The following is a 23004-nucleotide window of genomic DNA, read 5'->3' on the forward strand; positions in this document are numbered from 1 at the left end:
AGAGTAGAGTAGAGTACAGCAGAGTAGAGTAGGGTACAGTACAGCACAGCAGAGTAGGGTACATTACAGCAGAGTACAGTAGAGCACAGCAGAGTAGAGTAGAGCAGAGTAGAGTAGGGTACAGTGCAGCAGAGTAAAGTAGAGTACAGTAGAGCACAGCAGAGTAGAGTACAGCAGAGTAGAGTAGGGTACAGTACAGCAGAGTACAGTAGAGCAGAGTAGAGTACAGCAGAGTAGAGTAGGGTACAGTACAGCAGAGTAGAGTAGGATACAGTACAGTACAGCAGAGTAGAGTAGGGTACAGTAGAGTAGAGTAGAGTACAGTACAGCAGAGTAGAGTAGGGTACAGTACAGTACAGCAGAGTAGAGTAGGGTACAGTACAGTACAGTAGAGTAGAGTAGGATACAGCAGAGTAGGATACAGCAGAGTGGGATACAGCAGAGTAGAGTAGGGTACAGTACAGCAGAGTATAGTAGGGTACAGTACAGCAGGGTAGAGTACAGTAGAGCAGAGTAGAGTGGGGTACAGTACAGTTGGGTATGGTACAGTAGAGTACAGTAGAGTAGGGTACAGCAGTGTAGAGTACAGTACAGCAATGTAGAGTACAGTAGGGTACAGTACAGTACAATAGGGTTCAGTAAAGCAGTGTAGAGTACAGTAGGGTACCGTACAGTACAGTAGAATAGGGTTCAGTACAGTAGAGTAGGCTACAGTAGGGTAGTGTACAGTACAGTAGAGTAGGCTACAGTAGAGTAGGCTACAGTAGAGTAGGGTACAGTTGAGTAGGGTACAGTAATGTACAGTACAGTAGAATAGGGTTCAGTACAGTAGAGTAGGCTACAGTAGAGTAGTGTACAGTACAGTAGAGTAGGCTACAGTAGAGTAGGCTACAGTAGAGTAGGGTACAGTTGAGTAGGGTACAGTACAGTAGAGCAGGGGTTTATTCCCCAGGGTCTGCCTTTTCACATAATGAGATAGCCTATATTAATTACAACACCAGCATGATTTTGTTCAATTTGAGGGACCTTGGAAAATGTTGTTTTGAAGCTTATTTCCTGCATTTCGACATAGTTTAACAAGACTCCTAACATATTTTAGATAGGCTATTTAATAATGATGGATATGGGAAAATAAATCCTCGACCCGATTTCCCCAACTATGTTTTACGGTCATTTATTTGAATCATACATACTGTATTTTATTAGGCAAAGTGAACATATCAATTGATAGAAACATAGTCACACATTGTAGAAGATTGATGCCGTGTTCACATGCTAGTCAGAACTAGGAAACTGACATTTTTGACTTGCTATCTGGTCGTAGTTAATCACGTGCCGCATTCAACGAATTAGCAAGTTGGATATTTTAGATTTTGCTAGTTCTGACTGAATGTTGAAGTGGCATACTTCCCAACCAACATCCAATTTCTTTGATTCTTCGACTTCAGGTCGTAGCTCAGCTTCTGAATGTCAGAGACAAACCAAAGATATTCCCATGTGCATCAGAGTTGCAGTATGCAAAAGTACAGTACACTAAAGTAGAGCACAGTACAGTATTCCAGTACTGTATGGCACGTTATAGATTTCTATGTTTTGGCCAAATGCATTCCAATGTTTGGGCTCTTGGAGGGTTGGAATCCTCCCTGCTGTCTATGCATCTCAATACTCTCCACTGGGTATGGTAGTGGGAGCCAGGCGCACCGGTTTGTGTCAAGAACTGCAACACTCCTGGGTTTTTAATGCTCAACAGTTTCCCGTGTGCATCAAGAATGGTCCACCACCCAAGACACCCAGTCAACTTGACACAACTGTGGGAAGCATTGGAGTAAACATGGGCCAGCATTCCTGTGGAACGCTTTTGACGCCCAGTAGAGTCCATGTCCACATGAATTTAGGCTGTTCTGAGGGCAAAAAAGGGGGGTGGAAATCAAAATGAGGAAGGTGTTCCTAATGTTGGGTATACTCAGCATATATATGTCACGATTCTCGTCTGTAGAAGGAGAGGCGGAACAAAATGCAGCGTGGTTGTTATTCATTGTACTTTAATAAAGAAACTATACACGAGTAAACTAACATAACAACAAACGTGCAAAAACCTAAACAGTCCTATCTGGTGCAAAACACAGAGACAGGAACCATCACCCACAAACACACAGTGAAACCCAGGCTACCTAAATATGGTTCCCAATCAGAGACAATGACTAACACCTGCCTCCGATTGAGAACCATATCAGGCCAGACAGAAATAGACAAACAAGACATCCAACATAGAATGCCCACTCAGATCACACCCTGACCAACCAAAACATAGAAACATACAAAGTAAACTATGGTCAGGGTGTGACAATATATATATCTACTATCTTTATGGTGTCAATTGTTGCAGTTGTGAGAGTTTCGGTTTGGACAATTTTGACTTAGCCAGCTATATGTTATCTTTCAATTGGACAGATGTACAGTACCAGTCAAAAGTTGACTTACTAATTCCAGGGTTTCTTAATTTTTACTATTTTCTACATTGTAGAATATTTAAGACAAACTATGAAATAGCAAATATGGAATCATGTAACCCCCAAAAAAAGCATTATACAAAAATATGAGATTCTTCAAAGTAGCCACCCTTTGCCTTGATGACAGCTTTGCATTCTCTCAACCAGCTTCATGATATATTTCAATTAACAGGTGTGTTTTATATTAATTTGTGGAATGTCTCAATGTGACAAGGTAGGGGTGGTATACAGAAAAAATATATTTGGTAAATGAGCAAGAACAGCTCAAATAAGAGAAACGATAGTCCATTACTTTTAGACATGGGCAGTCAATCCGGAACAGTATTTTTATTTCACCAATAGTCTAAACCAGTTTCCTATTAGAAATGTTAAATATACAATTGAGTATTTGCATATTACCAATTGGTGCTGAAAAGGTGAATATGCATGCATTGGGGGCTCCCAGGGGGCGCAGCGGTCTAAAGGCACTACATCTGTTTTAGAGGTGTCACTACAGACCCCGGTTTGATGGCCCAGCATTGTCCAGGTTACGCCGTCATTGCAATTAAGTATTTGTTCTTACTGGCGCACCTAGTTAAATACATTACATAGCTTACAAAAATATTCTGAATGGATATCCATGGTCTACCCACTCAGCACAGATGTCTAGATATCAAATAAAGGATTGAACTACTCAAATCCAAAATTAGTTTCACTTTGATGCAAGTGTTGAATACATTGCCCAGTGAGTCCGAGAAAATATTGAAAAACTTAGTGACAACTTAGGAATCAAGGTTCTGAAACTCAATCTTTGTCAGCAAGTGTGAGTGTTCTCAGCAATTTCATTAAAATGCATTCAACGTGCAGAAGGGAACCACACCTGCATTTTTATCAAGGAAGACCATGTAAAAAAACATTTATTCTACAATATTGTGTCCAGCTGAACACGACCCAGGCTTTAGGATGGTATTTCAGGAACAATGTTCGAGTCAGAAACACAGACATCACACTTTTGCTTTTCAATAACACCTTTGGTTCCAACTTAAACTGATGAATGACAAATTAATACTTGGAGCACTATATTTGAGGAGTAGTATATTTTTATTGCACAAGTAACCAGCTTTTAAATTGCAGGCATATTTAGCCACTGAGCAGTGAGTGGAAGGCCTGTAGAGTTATGGAGTAGTCAATATCCAGGAACTACTTCTTGGATGGATCCATCTCCCTGGACCAGTAACAGGACCCATCAAAACTCATGAGACAGGCAGAGTACTTGGCCTGGGGTCCGCTTTGGCCATCATGCAACAACCAGTCTGTCCAAAGGCACTCATCTGGGGCGCTGACGGGACAGGGGAGGGAAGAGCAGCGGATGATCTGTAGCTCAGAGCAGGGGAGAGAAAGACCCAGATCACCAACTGATCATTACCCCAATACTAAAGCTCTTGTGTTTAGCCAATGTGACAAAGTAAAAATTGAACAAGTGGTGTAAAGTAATTTTACTATAATTCGTGTCACACACCGTGCAAGCACAGCCGGTTCGGTAGCGTTGAGTCAAGCTCTTCTTTTGTGTGCCATTCAAGTCGTCCCAGTACCGAATAAAGTTACACATGCCTATACGCATCCTGCCATCGGTACTTAGGCTGCCTGAAGACAGAAGACAGTGAGTCAACAACCTGTGGGGTAAAAGGTAACCCCCAGATGCTGATATTTGATAAGTTCCCCTTCTTTCCCCCACAAATGGTTAAGATTAGAATTGGGGGAGGGTGAAACAGATCCTAGATCTGTCCCTGGGGTTAACTTTACCCTGGAGCAGGAAGACATATTGATGCAGCCTGGAACACTAGAATTTAGCATAATAAATAAGTGATGCATTAGTTGTAAACATTTCTAAGCATTAAACATTTAAATTCTTAACATTAGGTATTATAAAGTGTAACAGGAAGAGCCAGGCTGTATCACATCCGGCCGTGATTGGGAGTCCCATAGGGCGGCACACAAGGGGCCCAGCGTCGTCAGGGTTTGGCCGTCATTGCAAACGAGAATTTGTTTTGAACTGACTTGCCTAGTTAAATAAACTTTAAATTAAAAAAAAGTATTTTTTCTGAAGCACTTGACTTGTACAAGATGAAGTCAATAGTTCAGAATAGGCCATGATGCTGCAAGCATAGGTTGAGCAGGTTAACCAGCGATAACAATGAACTTGGGTAACAGTGAGAACCACACCTGTGAAGAGATACTCCTTGTTGATTTCCAGGGTCACACCACACGAGGCTGAGGAGGATGAAGTGAAGATGGCGTGGATAACCCGGTCAGGACCTTTGAACATCTAGCCAATCACAAGGAGAGAACAAAGGATCTGTCAAACATCTAAATATACACTTTAACCTAACTGACTACAGCTCTCAGGCATTAGGTGTTTCCTAATTCCCTCCCTATATCCCATCCGGATGTTTGCAGATCAAAAAATATTTCAAGCAGATTCATCAAACTCAGGAGAGCCCAATGGAATATCCAGAGTGAAACATCCCTGATCTGAGAGACTAACTATAATGTCTAAAGGTCAGTAATAATGTTCGGTACAGTGAGAGTTAGTAAAAGTGCTTTATAAAAGAACATCTGGCAATTGATCAACTAAAGTAACAAAGAGCCAGACAACTTCCTGGTAGAGAATGCAGGGATGAGTACCAACCCCCATCACCAGTAATAAAGTGCAGTGCATGATGTCACCATAGTCTAGGACTGGTAGGAACAGCAACTGAATAATGTGCTTTCCAGCAAGAGGCATTTCTACTGAAGCTCCATTTCATATGGTGGAAGCTCCACAACTGCACTGTTTATGCCAATCCAGATCTGCAAACACTGAAGGGGAAGGGGAAGAGAGAACTGGGGCCAGCTGTCAGACTGGGGTTCAGGGGGCTTCAATGTGTCAGTGCAGGAAGGAACAACCACTTAATAAAAAGGCTGATCATACCTTGATCTGTTGGATGTCATACTTGGTGTTACCAGACACAACTTCCACACCAACCACCTTTGCCCTGATCACTGGAAGAGAGAAACGTGGTTTAACTGACAAGCCCCATTTTCCTTTCAATGGTCAGTTAGACACTGATGGTTTAAGGGCGTTATGAGATCTAAGACAACAGAACACGTCACAGACAAGATATTACAGTCTTAAAAATGTTGTGCATAAGTTCACCCTGTTTGGGCTCAACAGACAAGTCCATTATCCCTCCAGGTCCTAGATTCCTAGCTCTAGTCGTCTGCCTTTAATTCAACACGCCTAGTTTAAACCCAGCCTTAATTTAATCATCCCATTGCATGAACTGCAAACTTGTGTATTCAAGGTTTAAAGCCACCTGAAAAGTTCACTTAAATGCCAGACTTGATTTGCACAAATGAAAAATATATATTACTCCACATAACAATACAGATTGCTGCAGGACTATGTTCCTGGTGTGAAACTGGCTCAAATTAAGTCACGGCATCTGTAGCCTACCACTAGTCGATATAAATAAGTCTAGACTACAACTGAGTGCCTTGGGTTAAATGTAGAAAGAGTATTAACTTGTTTGGTGTATATAATTTAGCATTCAACTGTAGGCATAATGTGTAGGCCTAGAGGCAAATATAACACTTGGTGTAGCAGGAGTCTCAGGCAGTGCTACAGCCAGGGCTCTCAAACCCTGTTCCTGGAGAGCTACCCTCCTGCAGGTTTTCAATCCAAACCCAGTTGTAACAAACCTGATTCAGTTCATCAACTGGCTAATTATTAGAATCAGGTGTGCAAATTAGAGTGGGATCACAAACCTACAGGATGGCAGCTCTCCAGGAAGAGGGTTTGAGAGCCTTGGCTGTAGCCCATCTTACTGTTGCCTACTTATGTAAATACAATGATCATGTCATGGTAATTATTATAACCACAGAATCTTTAAAACGTTTGCATGTTGCGCATTGTAGTGTAGTAGCCCAGTGTTCGCCAACTCCAGTCTTCGAGTATACCAAACAGAACTGTGTTATATCCCCAGACAAAAACACTTGATTCAACTCATTGAGGGCCTGATGATTGTTGAATCATGTGTTATTGTCCAGGGCTACAATAAAATTGTACCGTTTGAGTAACTCTAGGACCGGAGTTGAGAACCTGAGATGTCAGAAATATTGCCAAAATGTCCTTACCGACGTCTGCGTTGCAAAAAGCCTGTTGAAGATGCACAGGAGCGCATTTGCAAGCTTCTGCAATGTCTTCGATCTGCCAAAGGAACAAAACGACCAGAGTGATGAAACAACTGCTTACAGACACAGTCATTTTGGAAAATATATCTATAGCGTAAAATAAAGTGTTTCCTCCAGGAGCTAAAGAACAGTTGTATTGTAAACTACACTAGAACATGCAAAGATGTTCCCAGACAGACTAACACCTAGAACTCTGTTTTCATTCGATGTAATCAGCCCGTTTTATTGCAGGCTGTGAGCTCCTCCCACAGTCAGAACCAAGCCAGTGGTAGGCTGAGAATTCTATTAATCCAGAACCATAGCAACTCCATTGGAAACAAATGCCCTCCTTAATTAAAAGGGACAACCTCAGAGCAGGCTCAATTTGCCCGGTTGCCATAAATTATCTGTCTTTCGCCTAAACAATGGTGATGAACCAGAAATATCCATTTTAGGATATGCCTGTTTGAATTCCTTTTCTTAAACACCTGGGGCAACTTTAAAGCAGGCTCAACTTGCCCTACTGCTCAGTTCAGTTCACTTGCCGTTAGGCCCCTCAAACTCAACTCTGGACCTCGACGTGAATCCAGCGCCACTGCATTTTTTAATTGTTCCCCTTTAATCAGGGACTGGTTTTGACCAGGGACACCAGGTGGGTGTAATCAGGAAGAACAGAAACCGTGCACAACAAGAAGATGCCCCATACCTCGCTATTGGGCTACTTTTGCACATTTGTTATTGTATGAGTGAGGGAAATACTTTAAATCGAGAGGAGTCAATGTGTTCTGAAAGATGAGACCTTGAGGATCATAATAAATACCGCTTTGATGTCATACAAGCAAACCACATACCTTGAATCTGAATGTGCACTTCACATTTCCATATTTGAAAACTCATGTAATATACAGTGTCAACATTCATGAGCTCTATGCTTAATCCACAGTTACTAGGGTGACATGCATTATGCCCTGGGTTGTCCTGAACAGAAGATTTGCCATGGAACACGCACTTGAATGTACTCAGGACTCCATTCTGCGTGCACCAAAATTGCTATCTGTTTGTCTGAAGTGCCATTTGAAAGCCTCCAAGCTAGGACATTTGGTTCCTTGGAAGTTGTGGGAATGTAAGTTTTTGGTTTCCCATTGGTTCTGGAAACGAAACCATACTTTCCTGACCGTTGTCTTTTTTTAAAAGTTTTTTTACAGTCTGAGAATGGTAGTGAACATTTCACCTGTTCTGGGAATTAGATTTGTTTAGGTTGCAGGGAGGTTCTGAGAACATTTGCCATGGAAGGTTTTATTAGAGTTCTGAGAACGCACATTTTAGGTTATTCAAAGGTAATTAATGAACATTCTGAGAACATGTTTCCATACGATTTTTAAAATCACTGCTAGCTTAGTTTGGGTTATCTGTTGAACAAAAACACAGAAAGGACACATGGAAATTAATTTGCTTAGGCATTAATCATACAAACACATTTATTTTTCTTTCAATGTGGCATCTTCTGTTCTCTATCAGAGCATGTGAGTGGAATTGAGTGACAAAAAACACTCCTCAATTCTAAATTCGCTCCATTCATTAAAATCACAAAAACACATCTATTTTTATTGACTACCTGGACCTACCATTTGGTTTTGACGTATCAAAACCAAACTATATGATTTGAATGAAAAGTATTCTAGTAAACAACATGAAAAGGTGACTGTAAGAAGCGTTCATCATTTCAAATAGGCCACATGTCATATTAAACAACGCAAAAACAATCTAAACATTTCAGGAGCCAGACAGGTATTATTAGAATTAAATACAAATGAAACAAAAAATGCCTTATTAGGCTCAGCATACAGAGCCTTTGAATTAACTTTTAGAAACACCAGTTTGGCCAGAGTCTGTGGCTTCAGGCTCATGTGATGGTGTTGGTGCCGGTAGAGCAGGCCAGCAGTGGAGAATACCCTCTCAGACATTGCAGAGCCAATGAGGATGCTCAACACCTTTTGGGACACTCTTCTAGGCTGGGCAGGGATGCAGATTTGTTACATTTTATTTTATAGGTTGGCCTAAAGATTTTATGGTAAAATAACCCTATCAAAATGGAAAGCTCATTGAAAGAGGTAACATGTCAGGTCTATTGGGCCAAAATCAGTTATAGCCTATAGTAAAGATAATAGAACAAAAATGAAATACATTTTTAAGAGATCTTATTTTTAGTTTATAAATATTTTTGCTATAATGACACACTTAGCTAGCTACCCACCACATTCCTTTCTGTTAGAATGTGCACATAGTACACCATCATGCTTTCGGGATGTCTTTTCAGATTTCACAATGATTCTTTAGTTGTGGACGCTACATCACTTCAATCCCTCTCTTCTTTAGTTGTGGACACTACATCACTTCAATCCCTCTCTTCTTTAGTTGTGGACACTACATCACCACACTCCCTCTCTTCTTTAGTTGTGGACTCTACATCACTGCACTCCCTCTCTTGTTTAGTTGTGGACACTACATCACCACACTCCCTCTCTTTCTCTTGGTCCTCATCTTTGTAAGTCACCTTGATTTCACACCTGTGTGTTTATCAGTTTCTTTATGAAAATATTTAGTGAACTCCACGACAGTAGCTAAAGCAAGGGGCTAAAGCAGCACACAAGTAGCCTACAGATGCATGCTGGTCCGGGCATGCCCTGAGCTGGTGAAGTGAGCGGTACTGGAGTGGTAATGGAGCAATATTGGAGGCGGTCGAGAAGGCCGATGCTCCAGCCTTTGGGCAACTTGCTCTGCGCTTCAGTCAGATTTAATAACGCTCTAACTCCGCTCCAGCTGTCCACTGCACCACCAGGATGGAGCTAGCATGCCATGTATCTTTAACTCATACGTAGCTGTTCATTTTAGTCCATTCAAACAGACCCCATTTCAAATGAAAAACGCACTCATTAAGATCAGGTGTGGTACAGGCAACACACCTAAACACACACACAGGATAGATTAAGTTTTGTTGACGCTGAGAACAGAATGTATATGTTTTTAAATAACATTCTTAGAACGTTCTTTGAGCGTTACCAATGTTTTCTTGTGGTTTTTATAGAACGTTTTCTTAAATGTGCTGAGAACATGGCTTTTTAAAGAACCACAAGGAAACCTGTAGAAAATGTTATGTTGAAGTACTGCAATTCCCACAGGAGAACGTTGTTTCTTAATGTTCCCTGGAAAATTTGAGAACATTACTTTACATAGAACCATGAGCAAACCCGTAGGACACATTATGCGGAAGTACTGAAATTCAAACCTAAGAAACATATGGTTCTCAGAACGTTATGTGCTTGCTGGGTATCCTGCACCATTCCCATAAAGTTGTGGCAGGGCCAGCGCGAGAAGGAATCAGTTGGAAGGGCATTTGATTTCTATATGCAGGCACGCATTTTTAATGGGTGTAAGAGTAAAGACCATAGGCCACTCGTGAGTTTCAATTTTGGGGAGGCTTACAACTTATCCTACTATTACTAACGATCTGCCGACCAGTTGATTATTTTCATAACAGCATTTCATGGAACAGTTTCATTTCTATAATAACCTTTTTGTTTTTCTAAATGTTTTTTAATTGGTTAATCATAAAAATCAGAATTAAAATTCACCTAATGCAAGAGTACTAGCCTCTGCCATATGGACACATTGATACACCGTGATTCATTCATTGGTGGCTAAATAAATTAACGCATGGAACTCAGAGATAGCCTATAGGCCAATGCAGAATGAGGCCTATAGAGTAACTTCCATCTTCAACTAAGGAACATACATAGTCCTGAACCCAACAAATAAAAACAGAAGAAAATATCCTGATGAAAATGCAGGTTCTATTAATCACATGAATCTATCTTCTCTGCCTATCTGCCCCCCTTTCTATCTGTCTTGACTTGAGCCATCGTTGGTGAAGTGCAACATTGTATCAACTAGACTAGGCTTATTCTGAGCCTTCAGAGTATCCCGAACCAGTGAGCTCGGATGTTTTTAAATTTCGTTTCCACTGGATATATGGGATCATCCATGGCTGGATCATCAGATCATTATATTTTCACATCGAGGCTTGGTGATTATCGGGTGTTGGAAAGATTTTTCAAACACTGTGAGGAACAATTCTTATTTGTAATGGATGTTTAAAAAAAACAGACTTCATTGACTCAGGTCTACTGTGTGAGGTGAAGAAACAAATACTGAGAAGCTCAGCTTATTAGTGGTCGACGTGGTGAGTTAAGACAATCAGAAATCCGATATCCCCTAATGGGCACTTTCCTACATTTGCCCACAGCAGGTCAGTTCGGCTTGCTTTATGCACGCTCAGGTGCGCGCTCACTCGACATTATCAGGAGAGAGAAACCAGACACATGCTCATTGCACACATCGGGCACTCCAAACAAAGGTTAATGGGAAAATGACAAAACTCGTAAATGATGGTTATGAAATAAAGTGTAGCAGGTTGAACTCTGCAAATAATGTTTCCACTCGGAAAGTGAGAACGGTAAATGAATGTAATTAATACCTGAATTAACAGAAATCTATGTAACCAAACGATGGGTATTAACAGTACAATTACTAGGCCTACTGGTACATATGTAATGGGGAATTTATAAAAATTAACAAAGGGCAAACAATTTACACAATGAAACAATGAATTGTGAAAGAATTGTTGGGAGAGCTGAGCACATTCTAGAGAGCTGAGTGCATGCATTCTGGACTGAAACGCGCCATATCCTCGCCACACACCCCTCCCCTTCTCCATCTCAACATTTTAAATGATAGTCAAAACACGTTATCTTCACACATATTTTAGTTGCTTTTCACTGACAGCCACAACTCAATAATCAAGTATTTCTATTGCCACGCGTGCGAACACAATTTCGGGCTTCCCAATAAAATAGGCCTGGCCTCCACACTTGTAATTTGAACAATACAGAGCTTTTTTTTAAAGAAGCTAATTATACTCTATGGTTAAGTCATGGTCTCTGGTGAAGTATTTTCAATTATTTTATTTAGACAGGAGTAATTATATAATTTTGACAAAAAAATACATTTCATTTAGGGGAACGCAGCATCCGAACAGTGCACTGTGCACCCACCAACGTTCCTTTCCAATTCGCAACTGTACTGAAACCAGATATCTGTTATAATGACGAGATGCTCATGTCTCCGCCCTAACAATGGGAGTCGTTCCAAAGGCAGGAAGGCAGGCAGGCAGGCAGGCGACAAGCTTAGTTCTGCTTTTAATGCCCATAGAAACGCATTGGGCTCATTCTGCACAGATCTTTTTGTGAGTGTGTGTCCTCTCGCTTCGACTCTTTCTCTCTGCTGAAAATATCATACCAGAGAAAACATCTGTTCGAACAAAACAGCGCCACTCTGTCTTACTATACGTGACCCATGTATCTGATGCTGTCTGGCCAGAAATAGAATGACATGCCTTACTATTTTTGTCCAGACAACGTCAGATACATCTTTCTATCTGCATGCATGTCTGTCAAATAGAGCTATAAATATAAAAATATTGATAATTTAAGAAAGAAATGGTTCTCAGAATGTTATGTGCTAGCTGGGCTAACACTGCCTTGTTGGCAATAGAATACCTTTCAAATGATGCCCACCCACCTAACCCAGATTGCGATTTATAATGGAATGTTTTTGGATTGGAAACCACAAGTGTGCTTGATTCAGTTCCTCAATGGCAAGCTAGGAGCGCTTAAAAAGCACCTTATAGTTTAAGGCTCTTTTCTTGAGTCATAATAGAGCATTGAAATGATTTAGGAACAGTCTACAGTTTGGAGAGTTGTGTTGCCACTTGGAAACACCAGTGCGACCTCTCACTCAAACCCTTGTAATCGTTCTTTCTTATCTTGCACCTAATCCAAAATGTGAATGAATATTCTTATGTTACTTAACGTTTACAGTGTTTTCAGATTTTGTTATTGACAAATGCTGTAAATAGAGCAGTAAATGTAAAATGCACATAAATTCAACAGTGTAATGTTTGGATTCAGTATTGTGTCAGGTGAACTGTGTTGTCCTCACCTTTGGTGTTCCTTTCCAATTGCTACCACGTCTTGCATATCCTTTTAATAGTTCTTCTGTTGGCAAAATAAAAATGTTTCTCAATCCATACAGGCCAATTTTCACAAGATGAAGGAGTTAAGGCCCCTGCTACAACTAGGTTCCAAAATGTTACCTGGTTACCATCAGGAGACAAAAAATGGTCACTGCCACCTCTGTGTCCAATCAGATTCCCAGAAATCGTAGGTCAGGCATGGCACAAGTCTATAGAAAGCAGAGTGCACATTCCACTTTCATAAGGTATTATTTTAGCAAACAGAAAATAACTCACTCCCGAAAGACACAAGCAAAAACTCTTTAGAGAAATGTTGTAGCAGCCTACACCTAAACATTAGTGATCTGACCTGCAGTATCAGTCTGATCAACTGTAGGCCTCTATACACCTTGTCCCATCTGGCCAGGGGAAACAAAGTGGTGGTAACAATGTTGTAGCAGCCTACACCTCAACATTAGTGATCTGACCTGGAGTATCAGTCTGATCAACTGTAGGCCTCTATACACCCTGTCCCATCTGCCCAGGGGAAACAAAGTGGTGGTAACAATGTTGTAGCAGCCTACACCTAAACATTAGTGATCTGACCTGCTGTATCAGTCTGATCAACTGTAGGCCTCTATACACCTTGTCCCATCTGCCCAGGGGAAACAAAGTGGTGGTAACAATGTTGTAGCAGCCTACACCTAAACATTAGTGATCTGACCTGCAGTATCAGTCTGATCAACTGTAAGCCTCTATACACCTTGTCCCATCTGGCCAGGGGAAACAAAGTGGTGGTAACAATGTTGTAGCAGCCTACACCTAAACATTAGTGATCTGACCTGCTGTATCAGTCTGATCAACTGTAGGCCTCTATACACCTTGTCCCATCTGCCCAGGGGAAACAAAGTGGTGGTAACAATGTTGTAGCAGCCTACACCTAAACATTAGTGATGTGACCTGGAGTATCAGTCTGATCAACTGTTGGCCTCTATACGCCTTGTCCCATCTGCCCAGGGGAAACAAAGTGGGAAAGTTATGTACTTATAGCCGAAGACAATGTATTTGTCTTGTGAGACAATGTGAATGTGATCAACGTCTTTAATCCAAAATTCAAATAGTGATGACATAAGTGACAGGTCCATTAACACAGTCTAGCCTAATTACAAATGTATATAGGCCTACACTGGGATAGAATTTAAGGATTTGGGGCATTGGCTGTTTCCATCCATGGGCCTACAGGATGCAACCCTGCCTAAAGCAAGCTCAGTCCTGTTAGTTCTATTGTCTAATCACAGTTGTCTGTGTAACGAAACCCCCTTTTAAAATATAATTCATATGAACAAGTACAAGGTTTTACTATAACTACTGCTCTCCACACCTTTTCTATGCATTTACTGTCCAGACTGTCTATATTTCAGACTCTGATATTGCTCGTTCTGATAATTATTCATTGTTTTAGTTTAGATTATTTGTGTGTTGTTTTTTAATTTATAGATGTTACTTCACTTTTGGAGCTAGAAAACACAAGCATTTCGCTGCACATCGATGTACACAACCAAACAAACTTTGATTTGAAGGTTGCTGCAGTTTGACAGAGTTTTCATCCTCCCTATCGGGCCAGGAGTTTAAAACTGTGATTAATCACTATGTCATATCCTATCCAGAGATTTACTTTCAGGTCTAAAAGACACTTTCCCATCGGCCAAGTCAGTAGTATCTATTGGTTGCTCAAAGATTATGGTCACTTAACCGAAAAAGTGAGTAAAGTCTCAGAGAGGTCAGAGAGTAGTTTAACCCAATTCAACCTCCACAAGGAGTATTTACAACTGAATATGATTGAAGGAATGACCCCATCTAGTGGAGAAATAATACAGAGAAACACAGCAGACCTTGATAGACATGGTTCATGTGGGCTTTTAGAGGAGTGTAAGTACTATACAGAGAAACACAGTAGAACTAGATAGACATGGTTCACGAGGGCTTTTAGAGGAGGGTAAGTACTATACAGAGAAACACAGTAGAACTAGATAGACATGGTTCATGAGGGCTTTTAGAGGAGGGTAAGTACTATACAGAGAAACACAGTAGAACTAGATAGACATGGTTCATGAGGGCTTTTAGAGGAGGGTAAGTACTACACAGAGAAACACAGTAGAACTAGATAGACATGGTTCACGAGGGCTTTTAGAGGAGGGTAAGTATGACACAGAGAAGCACAGTAGACCAGAATCGATGCTCCTAGTGACCAGGGACTTCAATGCAGGCAAACTTAAATCCGTTTTTAACAAATTTCTACCAGCATGTCACATGTACAACCAGAGAGGGGAAAAAAAAAAAAAAAACCTCTAGACCACCTTTACTCCACACACAGAGACACATACAAAGCTCTCCCTCCATTTGGAAAATCTGAACATAATTCTATCTTCCTGATTCCTGCTTACAAGCAAAAACTAAAGCAGGAAGTACCAGTGACTCGCTAAATACGGAAGTGGTCAGATGATGCGGACGCTACAGGACAGTTTTCCTAGCACAGACTGGAATATGTTCCGGGATTCATCCAATGGCATTGAGGAGTATACCACCTCAGTCATCGGCTTCATCAATAAGTGCATCGACGACGTCGTCCCCACAGTGACAATAAGTACATATCCCAACCAGAAGCCATGGACTACAGGCAACATCTGCATCGAGCTAAAGGCTGGAGCTGCCACTTTCAAGGAGCGGGACCCTAATCCGGACACATATGAAATCCCGCTACGCCCTCAGACAACCCATCAAGCAAGCAAAGCGTCAATACAGGATTAAGATTGAATCCTCCTACACCGGCTATGACACTCATCGGGGCTTGAAAGCTATTATGGACTAGAAAGGGAAACCCAGCTGCGAACTGCCCAGTGACAGAAACCTACCAGACTAGCTAAATGCCTTTTACGCTCGCTTCGAGGCAAGCAACCCTGAAGCATGCATGAAAGCACCAGCTGTTCCAGACGACTGTGTGATAACGCTCTCGGTAGCCGATGTGACCTTTAAACAGGTCAACATTCACAAAGCCGCGGGCCAGACGGATTACCAGGACGTGTACTCAAAGCATGCGCTGACCAACTGGCAAGTGTCTTCACTGTCATTTTCAATCTCTGCCTGACTGAGTCTGTAATACCTACATCTTTCAAGCAGACCACCAAAATCCCTGTGCCCAAGGAAGCGATGGTAACCTGCCAAAATGATTACCGCCCTGTAGCACTCACATCAGTAGCCATGAAGTGATTTGAAAGGCTGGTCATGGCTCACATCAACAGTATCATTCCAGTTACAGTAGACCCACTCCATTTTGCATACCGCCCCAACAGATCCACAGATGACGCAATCGCATTCCACACTGCCCTTTTCCACCTGGACAAAAGGAACACATGTGAGAATGCTGCTCATTGACTACAGCTCAGTGTTCAACACCATAGTGCCCACAAAGCTCATCACTAAGCTGACCCTGGGACTAAACACCTCCCTCTGCAACTGGATCCAGGAATTCCTGACAGACTACACCAAATGTGTACATTTGGGAACACTGGCCTAGTGGTTAGTGTGGCCAGTAACCAAAACGTTGCTGGTTGGAATAACTGAGCAGTCTGTGTGCCCTTGTACATGACACTTACCTCCAATTTGCTCCAAGGACAAGCATACTAATATAACTGACCTTCTAAAAAGACATTTCACTGCACCTATCTGGTGTATATTACAATCAAAACAATTTTTGGGGGCAAACCTGAACTTTGTTACAATCAGGAGAAAAATAATTGCCCCGCCACTATGGGACCTGTGGTGGCACCTCTGTCCAATCAGATTCAAGGAAATCACAGGTTGTGTGGGTCGGGCATGGAACGTCTATAGAAAGCAGAGCGCTGGTATTATTTTAACGGAAACTCACTCCCGATAGACAAACTCTTTACAGAAATGTTGTAACAGCCTAGAATGGGGTTTAAAACCTACAGTTGCATATACTAACATGGCATATCCTACACATATAGCATACCTTGTAATACAATCTTTAATAAAGCTGGCCAAAATGTTTATGTTCTCTGCAATTTGATGACCAGAGTTTAATTTCTAAACCAGATAAGTTATCAAATGTCAGCAGCTGCCCAATACCATGGTGGGTACGCATAATGTCTGGGTGGTTTCATACCTAATTATTAACTTTACCATGTTTAAAGAGAAGTCTGATTTGATAACCATCTACCAAGTAGCCCTTTAGAAGGCTTTCAATAAGCTCCCTGGTCTTCGAGGGACCTTACAGATTTATGGGGGAACAGACAAATGGGTAGTCATTCAAAATCATGTCATCCCCCATTATTTCAGTCCATGTAACTTGTGATTTAAGGCACATTTTATTCCTTAACTAATTTAGGCTTACCTAAACAAAGTGGGTTGATACTTATAGCTATTTTAGTTTAAGGAACCAAAAAAAATACCTGGTTATACATTAAATATTCGTTTATATTAGAAGTTGAGGTTAAGGTTGTTTAAATTCTGATTTTATGACAAAAACCACTACCCTTCACTGTGGACCACAGCAGCCAAGTTTACCATCTCCATTGCCAATAAAGCTCAGTTGGTAGAGCAGGGTTCTGTCAATAGGGTTGGACACGTGGCTCTGTTGGCAGAGCAGGGTTCTGTCAATAGGGTTGGACACGTGGCTCAGTTGGTAGAGCAGGGGCTCAGTTGGTAGAGCAGGGTTCTGTCAATAGGGTTGGACACGTGGCTCAGTTGGTAGAGCAGGGTTCTGTCAATAGGGTTGGACACGTGGCTCAGTTGGTAGAGCAGGGTTCTGTCAATAGGGTTGGACACGTGGCTCAGTTGGTAGAGCAGGGTTCTGTCAACGCCACGGTTGTGGGTTTTATTCCCACTTGGGTCCAGTAAGGTGATATTTTTTTTAAGTGGCTCTAAATAACAGCGTCTGCTAAATTATTGAAATGTACAGAACATTTATTCTACTGAACATTATCCGACTTCTAAAGCAAGATGCAAAGTGGCTTAATTTGGTCAATGACATTACAATGCTGAAGCCCTGGTTTAGACCCCAAACTACTGAAGGGCCACATTCAGTAGACAAATGTTTAATGTTAGAGAGATTCCATTCAAACCGACATGATTCCTTTCATGTCAGAAGACACTGTTATTCATGTATAGAACATACCATCTGAACTTTATACATTACACCCTGTTGAACGCGTCCCAGGCTTTATGGTATTTCAGGAACACTGTTCCATTTACAGACAAGCATATCAAACGATTTGGGGTTTCAATAACACCTTTGGTTCCAGTTTAAAAACAAGCGACAAATGAATGACATAAGAAATTATTACCTTGAGTGCTATATATATATATATGTTTATTTTAAATTGCACTTGTAGAAGTGACCAGTAAACAATTCAAAATCACAACAACTTGCATTTGTAGCTGTGTTTCCTCATGTATTAATTGCAGGCATCTTTAGTCACTGAGCAGTGAGTGGATGGCCTGAGTTTAGGAGTCTCCAATATCCAATCGAGGAACTACTTCTTGGGTAGTGCTATCCCCTTGTACCAGGCACAGGACCCATCTTGCCTCTTGATACAGGCAAGGTTTTGGCCATTGTCGGTTCCCAAGTCTGTCCACAGGCATGTATCCGAGGTGCTGATTGGACAGGGGAGGGAAGTGCAGCGGATGATCTGTGGATCAGAGTAGAGAGATAAGACCAAGATCACGGACTGTCCATTACCTCAATACTCAAGCATTTGCAAATGTGACCAGAATAGTATACTCCCTTTAAGAAAATGTGCCATGTAACTATTTAACAAAACTGGTGTATAGTAATTACTATAATTCCCAACACACACACACCTTGCAATCACAGCCGCTTTGGTAGCGGTGAGTCAAGCTGTTCTTTTGTGCAGCACTCAAGTCCTCCCAGGGCGGATTATAGCCACACAGTGTTACAGACATCCTTCCAGTCTTCAGCTTGCCTACAGACAAGAGATAGTGAGTCAATGTACTGTGGGGAAAACATGGTGTAGGGTACAGTTACATGCTGATCTTGGCTCAGTTTAGCATTTGCTCCACTAATGGTTAGGATACATCACCCTGGAGCATGAAGATACTGATGCAGCCCAGAACAGATTTATCATCATAAGTGTACACACATGTATTAACTAATGCATTAGTTGTATACATTTACAGTGCCTATAGAAAGTCTAAGCGCCTTGAACTTGTCACATTGTTGTGTCCGTCTCATGCATTTACACTGAACAAAAATCTAAAAATGCGACATGTTATGTGTTGGTCCCATGTTTCATGAGCCACAATAAAAGATGGCAGATATTATCCAAACACACAAAAAGCTTATTTACCTCAAATTGTGAACACATTTGTTTACATCCATGTTAGTGAGCACTTCTCCTTTACCAAGATAATCCATCCACCTGACAGGTGTGGCATATATCAAGAAACTGATTAAACAGAATAATCATTATTGTGCACCACAGATGTCTCAAGTAGAGGGAGCGTGCAATTGGCATACTGACTGCAGGAATGTCCACCAGAGCGGTTTCCAGAGAATTGAATGCTGATTTCTCTACCATAAGCCACCCCCATTTTAGAGAATTTAGCAGTACCTCCAAACCGATCAACGGCAGACCACGTGTATGGCATTGTGTGCAAGCGATTTGCTGATGTAAACGTTGTGGTCAGAGTGCCCTATGGAGGCGGTGAGGTTATGCTATGGGCAGACATATGCTACGGACAATGAAAACTGCATTTTATCAATGGCAATTTCAATGCACAGCGATACTTTTCACCCACCTCCATCACCTCATGTTACAGCATGATAATGCACAGCCCCATGGCGCAATGATCTTCACACAATTCCTGGAAGCTGATAATGTCCAGTTCTCCCATACCCTGTATACTCAAGACACTATTGAGCATGTTTGGGATGCTCTGGATCAACATGTTCCAGTTCCTGCCAATATCCAGCAACTTCACAGCCATTGAAGAGGAACGAGACGACATTCAACAGTCTAAACTACTAAGCGAAGGAGATGTGTTGCGCTGCACGGGGAAAATGGTTGGAACACCAGATACAGACGGCCCTACATTTTTGTAAAGGTACATTATCTGCGACCAACAGATGCATATCTTTATTCCCAGTCATGTGAAATCCCTAGATAAAGGCCTTATTAATATATTTCTATTAACCGATTTCCTTACTATACAAACTGTAACAAAGTACAATCTTTGGAATTGTTGGATTAGATTTTTGTTAAGTAATTTATGAAAAGCCGAGACTCACGAACATGTAACATGTTTTAGTCTATGACACTCACAAGCTAATCAAGAGTCATTTGAAGGTAACGAGGTTCCTCTCCAGAGAAGATATTATGTCCTTGGATTTCCTGTCTTTGGTAATGTAATACGCTTACATAGCCTTTTACAAACTAACAGTAGTCACTGATTAACTGGATATTAGTTTCTCACCGAGCAAACCATTTCTGTACTTACAGCATTCATATAAATTCATTTTTAGCTAGTATTTGCCTCATGTTAACATTTATTAATAAAACGCAGGTAACCGTTTGTCCACTTGTTTTGTGGTTTACTTGTAGCCCTGGTTGTCCTGGAAAGAAAAATGGTAAAACACTAAGGCCAAAAGTCAGGGCTGGACATGCAGATAAATGAAGAGCTGATCTCTGCTGGGGTCTCAGGAATGATAGGGTTAACCAGTGCTGGCAATTGAACTTGGGTAACGTAGTGAGAACCGCACCTGTGAAGAGATACTCCTTGTTGATCTCTAGAGTCACGCTGCACGAAGTGGTGTAAGTGAAGATGGCGTGGATAACCTGGTCACAACCTTTGAACATCTAGCCAATCACAAGGAGAGAAAGGAAGATCTGTCAACCAGCTACATATATAGTTTGGAACCTCACTGACTGCAGCACACAGGCACTGTCAGTCTTTACCCTTTAATGTCAACAGTTCTGTAATGTGCAAGCAATCATTATTTAACCCAGATCTATTTTACAGATGAGCCCTGAATTATAAAATAAAACAAAGAACTCAAAATAATAAACTCCGAAATGAGCCAGCTTTCTGCTTTTTTTGTATGCATTTTCTACCAAAATGTAAAATATTTTATCAAGGCTCCACAAATCAGGTGCAAAAAAACACACAATAAAAGCTGGTTTACCTAACTCCATAAGGAACTTCCAGTTACCACAGTCTCAGGCATGGCTAACTTATGTCTTAATAATGATGTAAGGCAGTGGATGTCTTAGTAAAAGGGCCAACCAACTCTGGTAGAGAATGTAGTGATATCTTTAACGAAGTAGCAGCTGAATTCATAGGGGATGTCACCATAGTCTAGGACCAGTAGGAAGAGTGACTGAATAATTACAGAACTATTTAGAGAGACTTTTTTATAGAACCACTTCAAATGGGAATCATACCTTGATCTGTTGGATGTCATACTTGATGGTGTTCGACACCGCTTCCTTTCCAATCACCTTCGCCCTGATCACTAGAAGAGGGAGACAAGGTTTAACTAACGTTATTCCGGTATACTAGTCAGTCACACTGATGGTTTAAGGGTGATATGGAGAGAGAACAGTGTAGAATGCTTCTTTAACCTGCCTCTCCTTAATCAACACTGATTGAAGAGGATTTAACAGGTGACGTCAATAAGGGATCATAGTTTACAGCTGGCCAGTCCATGTCATGGAAAGAGCAGGTATCCTTAATGTTATGTAAACACATACATCTCAAATAATTCATTTGTAGGCACACTTCATACCTTAAGCAAAATATATAGTGTAGCAGGGCTCTATCCTGTTCCTGGAGAGCTGCAGTCCTGTAGGTTTCCTTCAACCCTAAGAAAGCGCAACTAATTCTAATAATTAACTGGTTGATAAACAGAACAAGGTTCATTACAACTAGGGGTTGGCTTGAAAACCTACAGGAAGGCAGCTCTCCGGGAACAGGGTTGGAGAGTCCTGGCTATAAACCATCTTACTGTCACCTACTTAACTATGTAAATAACTGTGTGAGAAGATGTAGATAGGCTTAATGATCATGTCCAAATCATTTATACTACGACCACAGACAATCCATAAAATGTTCATTTTGCGTATTGATAGCTCTCATCTGAAAAGTAAAATGATGCCAAATTACCTTACCAACTTCTGCATTGCAAAAAGCCTGTTGAGGATGCTGAGGGAAGCATCTGCAAGCGTCTGCGACGTCTTCGACCCGCCAAAGGAAGAGAACGAGCAGAGTAATGAAACAACTGCTTACATACCGAGTCATTTGGAATCGAATTACGGGGTCGCCAAAATATCACAAAAGGATTTGACGAATGAAAGCGTGAGGCGTAAAGTACACGGGACTCTTATTTCCTGCGAGACTGTTCCCAGACCGATGGATACCTCTTCGAAATATTTTCCCCTCAACGTCATCATCCGCTATTTATCGCAGGCTGTGAGCTCCTCCTCCAGCCAGAACCCAGCCTGTGGTAGGCTGAGCATTCTATTAATCCAGAACTGTAACCATTCCATTTTTAAAAAAATCCTCCGCCTAACGGGACAACCACAGACCAGGCTCAACATGCCCGGCTGCCATAAATGCCATAAATTGGGAATGAAACTGAAAGCTCGGGTTTTGTTTTTTTGGCGCTCCGGAGCGATCTTAGGCACTGCATTATCAGGGCTCGAGGCGTCACTACAGGCTCTGTGATTGGGAGTCCCATAGGGCGGCGCACAATTGGCCCAGCTGAGTCCTGGATTGGACGGGGTATGCAGTCATTGTAAATAAGAATTTGTTCTTAAACTGGATTTGTCTAGTTAAATAAAGGTTCAATAGAAAAAAATTGGCTAAGCCTACTGGAATTCCTTAAAGTTGTAGTTTCAGTAAAAAAATTAAAAACACCTGGGGAAATTTCAGAGCAGGTTCAATTTGCCAAACTGCTCAGTTCACTTGCCCCTGTCACCCCATATATGAGATGAAAATGGCAGATTGTTGTTGTTGATAAGTACAGTAACAAGCTATACATAACATAAGAGCTCAGGTTCTCCACTTCACAGCACTGGTAGGGGTTGACTGACCGCCGTTATAAACTTGAGCACCACAAGAGACAAGAAGATAACACCATCCCTCCCTCTAATTGGGCTACTTTTGCACATTTGTTGTTGTCTGAGTGAGGGAAAT

The 23004-nt window shown here is 41.4% G+C and overlaps 3 protein-coding genes across 3 annotated transcripts in view; 1 reads left to right on the forward strand and 2 right to left on the reverse strand.

The window, feature by feature from the left end:
* Positions 1-23004, forward strand: part of LOC135553775 (metalloproteinase inhibitor 2-like) — a 126071-nt gene that overhangs the window by 76794 nt on the left and 26273 nt on the right. The gene's annotated exons all lie outside the window — the stretch shown is intronic.
* Positions 3578-6795, reverse strand: LOC135553774 (metalloproteinase inhibitor 2-like). Its single transcript, XM_064985715.1, has 5 exons — positions 6666-6795; positions 5461-5531; positions 4713-4815; positions 4009-4133; positions 3578-3863 (listed from the first exon to the last, which is right to left on the reverse strand). The coding sequence occupies exons 1-5, from the start codon at positions 6793-6795 to the stop codon at positions 3690-3692; spliced, it is 603 nt and encodes a 200-aa protein (XP_064841787.1). The 3' UTR covers positions 3578-3689.
* On the reverse strand, positions 18128-22256 carry LOC135554740 (metalloproteinase inhibitor 2-like). Its single transcript, XM_064987172.1, has 5 exons — positions 21978-22256; positions 21252-21322; positions 20570-20666; positions 18652-18773; positions 18128-18479 (listed from the first exon to the last, which is right to left on the reverse strand). The coding sequence occupies exons 1-5, from the start codon at positions 22105-22107 to the stop codon at positions 18324-18326; spliced, it is 576 nt and encodes a 191-aa protein (XP_064843244.1). The 5' UTR covers positions 22108-22256; the 3' UTR covers positions 18128-18323.

The sequence above is a fragment of the Oncorhynchus masou genome, chromosome 14 (genome assembly GCF_036934945.1).
Source record: "Oncorhynchus masou masou isolate Uvic2021 chromosome 14, UVic_Omas_1.1, whole genome shotgun sequence".
Taxonomy (NCBI): Eukaryota; Metazoa; Chordata; class Actinopteri; order Salmoniformes; family Salmonidae; genus Oncorhynchus; species Oncorhynchus masou.